Source organism: Nannospalax galili, unplaced genomic scaffold, assembly GCF_000622305.1.
Source record: "Nannospalax galili isolate Female #2095 unplaced genomic scaffold, S.galili_v1.0 scaffold589, whole genome shotgun sequence".
Taxonomy (NCBI): Eukaryota; Metazoa; Chordata; class Mammalia; order Rodentia; family Spalacidae; genus Nannospalax; species Nannospalax galili.
The window spans coordinates 699773-709668 of record NW_008360324.1 but is presented as its reverse complement, the minus strand read 5'-3'; the positions used below and the strand labels follow the sequence as shown (position 1 = coordinate 709668).

The window sequence follows — 9896 nt, the reverse complement described above, 5'->3', positions numbered from 1 at the left end:
ACTAACAAAATAAAATTTACTTTTATTGCAAATTTCTGAAAAAATGAATATTTAATGATCTACTCTATAACTTTCTAACAAAGTTATTTGAAATTCTATTCACATTCTTTCAAGTTATTGAGAGTCACTGGGGCTTCCTTGAGTCAAATCAAAATAAAGGTATCACAAAGTCATTCCCATACATTCAAACTTCATATACTCCTGATAGTTTACTGCTGGCAAGTTTGGAAGAGACCCCCAGCACCAAAAAAACAGGAGAAATAAATACATCATGGAACTCATGTATAACTATTCAATCATCTTGAGGTACATACAGATTATTCAAATGATTGCTGTACAGTGTAATCGCCTATAGCTTTCTCACCAGCTGCATAACATTACCAGGACTAAGAACAGTGTCAGATTTAGGCCTAAAATCGACTTTTTGTCACTAATCACATCCCAGTTTAGCATTCTCAGAAGGATCCCATCCCTGATATGTACAGAAGGTGCAGGTGCATTTGAATGGCTCGCTTCTTGCACCCTGAAAGAAATTATGAAAAAAGTTAATTGAGATATTGTGCTCCAAAGAAATAGAACAAATCCTCAAATCTATTGTTTAGTAAGGTAGCCTTTTAGCTGGGCATGGTGGCAAACATTTTTTATTATTTTAATATTTTACTTAATTCTTTTTATTTTCTGTATGCGTATATTGCCTGAATGTATGTCAATGTCATACAGTGCCCATGGAGGTCAGAAGGAGATGCCAGATCTCCTGGAAATGGAGTTTCAGACAGTTGTAAGCTGGGAATTAAACCCAGGCCCTCTGCAAGAGCAGCCAGTGCTCTTAACGGCTGAGCCATCTCCCCAGCCCTATTTTAATTAAAAAAAATTTTTTTTAAGATAGGATCTCCCTATAGCCCAAGATGGCTTTGAGCTTGATATGTAGGCTAGACTGGCCTTGATCTCAGACATCTACTTCTGCCTCCAGAGTGCTGGGATTCAAGGTATGGTAGGATATCAACTTGGTCTACACAGGCGCTCCAGACCAGCCAGCCTACAAAATGAGACCCCTGGCTCAAAAAAAGACAGCCCTTGCCAGGGGTGGTAGCGTCTGCCTTTAAACCCAGCACTCAGGAGGCAGAGGCAGGCAGATCTCGGAGTTCCAAGCCAACAGGGGCTACAGGGAGAATCCATCTCAATTCCACCTTATGTAGGGCACTCAGTCCCCTGTAAAGGAGCAACAATTGGGGAGCACTGGGATGCATCTCAGTAGTATAGGTGCTAATGCACAGTGCTCTGGGTTCTATCCACAGCACTACAGAAACTTAGAACTTAAAGGTTGATTGAAATAGACTGGTCTCAGCTGGGCATGGTGGTGCACACGTAGTCCCAGCACTTGGGAGGCAGAGGCAAGCGGATCTCTGTGAGTTCAAGTCCTGCCTGGTCTACACAGTGAGTTCCAGGCCAGCTGGGGCTACAGGGAGACCCTATCTCAAAAAGACCAAAAAAAAAAAGAAAAAGAAAAATATACTGGTCTCAAAAGTACACCAACTTGGGGCTACTGCTGGTAGTGTGCTTGCCTAACATGCAGAAAGTCCAGGCTTGATCCTCAGTCAAAAACTGGGAGTGGTGTGTAATCTCAGAAGGTGGAGGCAGGAGGATCAGAAATTCAAGATCCTTAGCTAAGTGCCCTCACGGGCTACATGAGACTGTCTTTAAATAAGACAATACTGGGTATATAACTCAGTGATAGAACTTGTTTTTACCATGACAAAGTCCTGGATTCGATAACTAGCACTTGATTTCTCCAGAATTCCTGGGGTCTGGGGACATTCAACCCAGTTCCTCTTCCCTTTTCTCTAAACAGAATCAAGGCAGATGCCCAGTCACATGTATTAACAAGAATACTTACCTGATCTCCCTTGAGAGCAGTGCTTCTTAGTTTTTTTTCAATCTTAAAGAGAAAAAAATTAAAATTATGAAAAAAGAAAGTTACATCTACTATGGGATGTTGAGCCTTAAAAATATGTCACTGCTGGGGCTGGAGAGATGGCCCAGCTGCTAAGAACACTGGCTGTTCTTGCAGAAGACTCAGGTTCGAATCCCAGCACCCACATGGCAGCTAGCAACTGTAACTCCAGTTCCAGGGGATCCAACAGCCTCTTCTGACCTCCGCAGGCATTGCACGACGGGTGCACTTACCTACATGCAGGCAATACGTGCATACACATTAAAAAAAAGTCACTGCTGCAAACACGGTGGCAGAACAGTAGATTCCAGTAACATTTAGAAGGCTGCCCCAGTTTAAGGCTAGCCAAGTTTACATGGTACCAGTCTAGCTATAAGAAAGACCCAGTCTCTAAGTTATTCTTGTGTGGTAGCTCAAGCCTATAATTACAGCACTGGGGAAGGATGAGAACAGGAGAACTGTGGACTGAATTAGAGGCCAACCTAGGCTACATCGAGACTGTCCATTAGTCACGTGTCATCCCTGGTGCTGGGAATGCTGTCAGAAGATTTCTGAACCTGTCCACATAGGCAACTCACCCGGATCAATCTTTTCATTTTTGCCTTTGGGTCTTTCTGCACTGACAATAATGTCCGGACCCCTCTCTGCTTGGGAAAGTCATCTCTACTCTCCTGAACCACTCTTTCCTTTTGGTGCTGGACCCGAGGACGATCCTCTGGTGGAGGGTAAGGAAGTTTGGCAGTAGGGCTGAGGGTCAACTTGCGAAGGTCCCTTACTAGCATTTCTGGCTGTGTGCCTGCTGAAAGCAAAGCCCCATTAGTGTGAGGTACAAGTCACTGCCCCCCACCCCCTCCCAAAGAGAGATCAGCAGTCAAGACCCCATTCTTAGCCAGGTCAACAAGAGTGTAAATCCTGCATACACAGGGCATGTAGTCACAGTTCCCTGGCTGGATTTCTTAGTGCTTAGAGTTCCAACAAGCTTCTCACCAGCATAGCTCTAGTCCTGTGAAAAACACCATCAGTGGTACACTTCTAAAGGCTGGAGAGATGGCTCACTGGTTAAGAGCACTAGCTGCTCTTGCAGAGGACCAGGGTTCAGATCCCACAACCACACGATGCCTAACAACCATCCTTAACTCCAGTTCCAGAAGAGTGTATCAGCATACTCTTCTGACCTCTGTGGGCATTGCACGACCTGGGTACACTTGTATACGATACACTCATGCACAAAAAATAATTTTTTTTAAAAAATATAAAATAAGGGGGGTGTGATGGTGCTCGGCTTTAATCCCAGCACTTGGGAGGCAGAGGCAGGCGGATCTCTGAGTTTGAGGCCAGCCTGGTCTACATAGCGAGTTCCAGGTCAGCTGGGGCTACAGGGAGAAAGACCCTGTCTCAAAAAGACCCCCCCCCAAAAAAATATATACAAAGCTGAGCCCGTACGTGGTGACTCACATTGCAATAACTAGAAAGGCATGAGGTTTTAAGCTAGCCTGGCCTACAGAATGAGTCTTAGGACCCAGGGGCAACAGTCTCAAAACAAAATTCACAAGGCTGGGAGTGGTGGTACTCAGGATTAATTTCAGCAGAGACAGGCAAATCTCTGTGAGTTCCAGGCCAGCCAGTGCAACCTGAGACCTGGTCTCAAAAAACCCCCAAACCAAACCAAATTCAACAAAAAGCCTCAAAAACATAAGGCTGAGTAAATTGGTCACGTGTTAACTGTCAGGTGCTAGAGCAAATTCAAGACAAGGATCTTTCTTTTCCTCTTGGATCTATCCACCTAACTCGCCCCCAAATGCACCCGGAAAGGGCTCAGCGCCCTCCACCGCTTTCTCAAACCCTCTCGACCCCAGGCCCCTGAAGGTGGGCCCCATCCGTCTGTCTGCTGCGGGCTCTAAGGAAACAGCTTTGCCTACCTCCCACCATAATTTAACATTGCTCAGAGAGTCCTTGGTGCCTTATCTTATCCGCCCCCCCAGCCCCCAAAAGCCATTCTCCTGTTTAACCCTCCTAAAAAAAGAAATTTAACTGGAAAGCTTCCAGAAAGTTGGTAAGAAATAGTTCAGGTTAAAATGAAGCGTAAGATTTCTTGTTAAGCTTTTTGTTTTTGACCACTGTAGACAGACTGCGGGGGAAACGCTGCCCGACCACGTTGGCACGTGGCCATAAACTGGCCCTAGGAGCCCCAAGCATCCCTAAGCAGTGGACGCTGCAGTTGATCTTTTTTACTTTTTATTTCTCTTTGATCCAATGTTTTCTCCCTAGTGGAAGCTAAGCTCCCCGACCCTCCTCTGGTCTACAGCCCAGGCAGGTCTCCAACTAACTTGCTTAGTATAGGATGACCTTGAACTTCTTTGGGTCTTCCTCCGCCTCCACCTCCCTAGTGTTGGGTTTACAGGCATGTCCCCGGTCTAGCTGTGTTCCTATCAACAAGCAATGTGAGAAAGGCAACGGCCTTTTGAGTTCCCAAACCCAGGTGGGCGAGGTCAGTCGCTGGCTTACCTGAATCTTTGGGCGAATTTTCTTCGTAGGATGTCAGAAAAGACCCGAGGGTCCCGGGTGGGTTAAACATGTCTGATGGTTCCATGGCAATGGCAGAAGCCTCGAAACACCTCCAAATAAAACTGCAATTCCTAGAGAGAAGGAAGTCCCAAACTCCACACCGCAGAGGACAAGCTCAAAGGCACGTGAGGTTTCCTTTTAAACTGCGGATGAGCCAATCTGCCAGGCTATTTTAATGTTAATGAAGCAATGACTTAAGGATAAAAAGATCCAGGTGAGTTAAGGGCGTGTACTCTGGGCTGATGGGATAAAGCTCCAAGTGTTCTGCTTTAAAACAATTCCATCCCTTGTCAAAAAAAATGAAAATTTTGCTGAGTCCACATGCCTTTAATCCCAGTATTTGGGAGGCAGAGGCAGGCAGATCTCTGTGAGTTGGAGGCCAGCCTGAACTACATAGGGAGTACTAGAGCAGCTGATGCAAACTGGGAGACCCTGTCTCAAAACACACAAACAAAAGGCTGGAAATATTATCCAGAGCTCCCTTAAATATCAGGGTGTTTTGTGTTGTTTTCCACACTACTCCAGGAGTCCCCTATGGATCTGTGAACTGTGTTTAAGAGTTCTAGAATAGGCAGGTTTCACCCCAGCTGTCAGTTAACTCCTAATTAAGTTAATGAGAACGTTCTCCTCAAGTTTTGTTTGCCTGGTCATGTGTGGCCTTAGAAGCCTTTAATCCCAGCACTTCAGAGGCTGAAGCTGGAGGATCTCTGTGAGTTCTGGGCCCACCTGGTCTACCTAAGGAGTTCCAGGCCAGTGAAGGACTGCATAGTGAGATTTTGTCTCAAAAATCCCCCAAGTTTTCCTCACCTGCCTCATTTTAAATCTTTAAAACCTGTTTCTCCTTAAATGCTACTAAATAAACAATTATCTAAATAAATAAGTGTATATTTGAAGTATTAAGATAATTTATCTGTATATTCTTAGGCATGTGTTTTTATTATATAATTGTGATTTATTCCATAAACTATTTAACTGCAAAGTTTCTTTTCTCTCTTTCTTTTTTTTATTTTTTATTTTTTAAGAGACAGGGTCTTGGTAGAGCCCAAGGTGGCCTGTAACTTTAAATCCAAACTCACCCTCCACAGTGCTACGATTTTAGGTGTAGGCCCACACAATGGCTATACCTAACATTTCTGAACAACTAAAATTAACTTTAGCCAGGCACAGTGGCTCACATCTGTTGAGGCAGGAATATCCATTTGAGTTCAAAGTGAGCTTGAGCTACATCCACGACTGGACAAGTCACAAGGGCTAGTGTGAGACCTTCACTCATGAAAAAAACAACAGCCGGGTGTGGTGGCACACGCCTTTAACCCTAGCACTTGGGAGGCAGAGGCAGGCGGATCTTTGGGAATTCGAGGCTCAGCCTGGTCTACATAGTGAGTTCCAGTACAGCTGGGGCTACAGGGAGACCCTGTCTTAAAAAAAAAAGACAAAGAAAAAAAACAAACAAAAAAACAAACAACAAACATGGTTTGGTGGTACCTGCCTTTAGTCCCAACACTAAGGAGGCAGAGACAGGCAGATCTGTAAGATGGAGGCAGCCTGGCCTACATAGTGAATTCGAGGCCAACTGGGCTACAGAGAGACCCTGTCTCAAAAACAAAAACAAAACAGAACAAAAAAGGTCAATCAATAAATAATAAAATTAACTTTATAGACTGCTATCTGTCCACTCCAAAAATACTTGAATTGAGTTCTGCCAAAGTATACCAACATGGCCTACTGATTGCAGAAAGTAGACCAAGGCCCTAGGTTCCCAAGTTTTGTTGTTTTTGTTTTGAGACAGTCCCACCAGGTAGCCTTGGGTAGCCTGGAACTCAACAAACTGGCCTTGAATTTCCAGAGATTCTCCTTCCTCTGCCTCCCACCAGCTGGAGTCAAAGTCCTGCGCTATCCCCCGGAATCCTGGTCATTGCAGAATACTTTATTCAAATGTTTCTCAGTTGTGCTTTCTAGAGGGCTACAGTCCTCAAACCAGGATAATTTGTTTGATATGCAAGTTTTCTAGATCCAGCCCAGGCCTACAGAATCTTCTTTGATATGCAAAATCTCAAACTCCACCCTGGACCTGTGGAAGGAAAGGCTGGGGTTCAGTTCAGTTGTAACCAGCTGCTAGGTGCTTCTGATGCACAAAGCAGAGTTTGAACAGCACAACTGTGGCACCACCAACCTGCTGAGCTGGTTCTGCTCTCTAATGGTTCTTCCCCTTGCTTGAAAACATCTTCAGTGTCTGAGCATTCCATTGGAGAACGAGCAACAGTGGGGTCAAATAGACTCTCAGGGCCATTGGTTGTAGCTCAGCTGAGAATGCACTTGCCTAGCAAGCATGAAGCCTTGGTCTCAGTCCTCAGTCTTGCAAAAAGTAAAAAAAAAAAACCAACCCTATGAGATCACATAACTTGTCTAACTTGTCCAGTCATGTTATTTATTTATTTATTTTTTGGTCTTTTTTTTTTTTTTTTTTTTTTTTGTTTTTTTTTTTTTTTTTTTTTTTGGTCTTTTTGAGACAGGGTCTCTCTGTAGCCTAGCTGGCCTGGAACTCACTATGTAGACCAGGCTGGCCTTGAACTCACAGAGATCCGCCTGCCTCTGCCTTCCAAGTGCTGCGATTAAAGGCGTGCACCACCACGCCCGGCTATTTTTTGGTCTTTTTGAGACAGGGTCTCCCTGTAGTCCCAGCTGTCCTGGAACTCACTAGGTAGACCAGGCTGACCTGGACTCACAGAGATCAGCCAGCCTCTGCCTCCCGAGTGAAGGGATTAAAGACGTGTGCCACCATGCCCTGCTCATCCTAAAAATTAAAAAAAAAAAAAAAGCCAGGTGAGGGGGTGCACGCCTTTAATCCTATAGTGAGTTCCAGGACAGCTGGGGCTATATGGAGACCCTGTCTCAAAAAGACCAAGAAAAAAATTGTTTTTTTTTTTTTTTTTTTAAGAAAAATGATATTTATTGCCAGGTATGGTGGCGCACACCTTTAGTCTCAGCACTTGGGAAGCAGAAGCAGGTGGATCTCTGTGAGTTCAAGGCCAGCTTGGTCTACATAGTAAGATCCAGAGATTCAAGCCAGGTGGGGCTACAGGGAGACCCTGTCTCAAAAAAGACCAAAAAAAAAAAAGAAAGGAAAAAAAAAGTGAAAAAAGACATTATTTATTTGTGGCCATGTGGTATGTGGTGGCAGAGGACAACTTGTGGGTCTCGGGGATGGTACTTGAGTTCTTGGTCTCAGCAGCACTTGCCTTTATCTGTGAGCCGTCTCACAAGCCCTGTGTATACAGAGTGATGGACAGACTAGATATGAAACCAGTGCTTGGTAAGTAAACTAACACAGAAGGGCAGCTACACCTCAGGGGTTGCAGAGGAGAGGATCTAAAATGAGATGTAATGACAATGCTGTGCACCTCATGTAGTGCGCTGGCATTTGGTGTTTTAAAATTTTTATTTATGCACATGTGTGTTTGTCTATGTGAGTGTATGCCAGGTGTCCAAAGGTGCCCATGGAGGCCAGGAGAGGGCGTTGGATATCTAGAGCTGGAATTCCAGGTGATTGTGACTCTCTTGAAATGGGTACTGGGAATAGAACTCATGTATGCTGGGGAGATTACCACTGAGCTACATCCTCAGCCCATTTTGTGGTTTTGAAAGTTAAGCAGTGTGGTGATATATGCCTGTAATCCCAGCACTGAGAGGCTGAAGCTGGAGGATTACTGGGAATTTGAGGCCTGCCAGGGTTATAAAACAAGACCCTGTCTCAAAGAACCATAAACAACGAAAAAGAAAGCTAAAAGAAAAAAAACAACTGTGACAATTATAAAACATGTCTGACTCAGTGGTTAAGAACACTATCTGCTTTTGCAGAGGACCCAGGTTCTGTTCCCAGCACCCACTTGGCAGCTAACAACTGTCCATCACTCCAGTTCTGGGGACTCCAGCGCCCTCTTCTGACATCCATGGGCATTGCATGACATGGGTGCACTTACATACATGCAGGCAATAAACTCATACACATAAAAAAATAAAAATAATGTGGGGATGGTGGCATACACCTTTAATCCCAGCACTTGGGAGGCAGAGGCAGGTGGATCCCTGTGAGTTCAAGGCCAGCCTGGTCTACATAGTGAGTTCAGGTCAGCTGGGACTACAGGGCGACCCTGTCTCAAAAAGACCCCCCAAAAAAATTTACGTGTATGAATGTATTGCCTGCATGTGTGCAAGTGCACACGTGTTGTGCAATGCCAAAGGAAGTCAGAAGAGGGTGTTGGGTTCCCCTGGAACTGGAGTTACAGACAGTTGTTAGCCACCATGTGGGTACTGGGAATCAAACCCAGGTCTTCTGAAAGAGCAACCAGTGCTCTTGACCACTGAGCACTAATTTTCTCCAGCCCCTAATTTTTATTTTTTATGAGACATGAGTGTTTTGTCTGCATATAAGTAAGTAAGTATATCATGTGGTTTCAGAGTCCATGGAGGCCAAAAGAGGGCATTAGATCCCTTGGAACTGGAGTTATTAACAGTTGTTAGCTGGAAACTGAACCCAGGTCCCCTGTAAGAGCAGTAAGTGCTCTTAACTGTTGAACCATCTCTCCAGCCCCTTGTTTTTAGAGACAGGGTCTCCCTATTGAGACAGGCTCTCAGTCTTTAGGCCTAGTACTTGAGATGTAGACCAGGCTGGCCTTGATCTCATTGGGGGTCACCTACCTCTGCCTCCCCAAGTCCCGGGATTATAGACATGTACTACTACTATATGTGGGGCTTTTGCCTTTTTTGTTTTGTTTTGTTTTAGAATTCAGTATTAAGACTTCAAGTTTCTTGACTAAGCAACTTTTCATTCAAATCAAGTACTGCCCTGAATTTGCAATAGAGATGCAATAGCTAAATTTTACCTATCTTTTTGAGTTCCTGGCAAGGCAGTTTCAGAGACTTCCATCATGGGAGAGAGGTTATGTCAGAGAAGAGCAGCTCACATTACAGGAAGCAAAGGAGAGATTCCCAGCACTCACATGCATGGTGGGCTAACAATGGTTCATAACTTCAGTTCCAGGGGATCCGATGCCCTCTTCTGACCTCCATGGGCATTGCACAACATGGGCAAACGCACCTGCAGGCCATAAATATACTCATACACATAAAATAAAAATAATAAAATATTTTTTGAGAATGGATCAGTCAAGTTTGTAACATATCAACCTAATGCCTTGCCTGGAGCAAGGTTGATGAGTCATAAGTGTCTATAAATATTAAATCATTTGGGCATGTACATTATGCTCATCATTTCAGATGAAGTCACAATATTCAGAAAAAGTGGCTGTATTTCTCTTCAAGATTAGTTTTGTTCTTTTTCCTCTCCCTGAAGACTTGTAAGTTCATTCACTGGTTTTCT

At 44.4% G+C, this 9896-nt stretch overlaps 1 protein-coding gene across 1 annotated transcript; it reads right to left on the bottom strand.

The window, feature by feature from the left end:
• Window positions 1-430: 430 nt before the first annotated feature.
• Dppa3 (developmental pluripotency associated 3) lies at window positions 431-4541 on the bottom strand. The gene is made up of 4 exons (XM_008825501.1): window positions 4457-4541; window positions 2530-2750; window positions 1895-1936; window positions 431-523 (listed from the first exon to the last, which is right to left on the bottom strand). Exons 1-4 carry the CDS (start codon window positions 4539-4541, stop codon window positions 431-433), a joined length of 441 nt encoding a protein of 146 aa, XP_008823723.1.
• Window positions 4542-9896: the final 5355 nt, after the last annotated feature.

Coding starts and splice junctions, on each gene's coding strand:
- Dppa3 (XM_008825501.1), bottom strand. CDS start 4,541: ATGGAACCATCAGACATGTTTAACCCACCCGGGACCCTCGGGTCTTTT. Junction 1,937..2,529: donor AAATGAAAAGATTGATCCGG/GTGAGTTGCCTA, acceptor TTTCTCTTTAAG/ATTGAAAAAAAACTAAGAAG. Junction 524..1,894: donor CTGCTCTCAAGGGAGATCAG/GTAAGTATTCTT, acceptor AATTTCTTTCAG/GGTGCAAGAAGCGAGCCATT.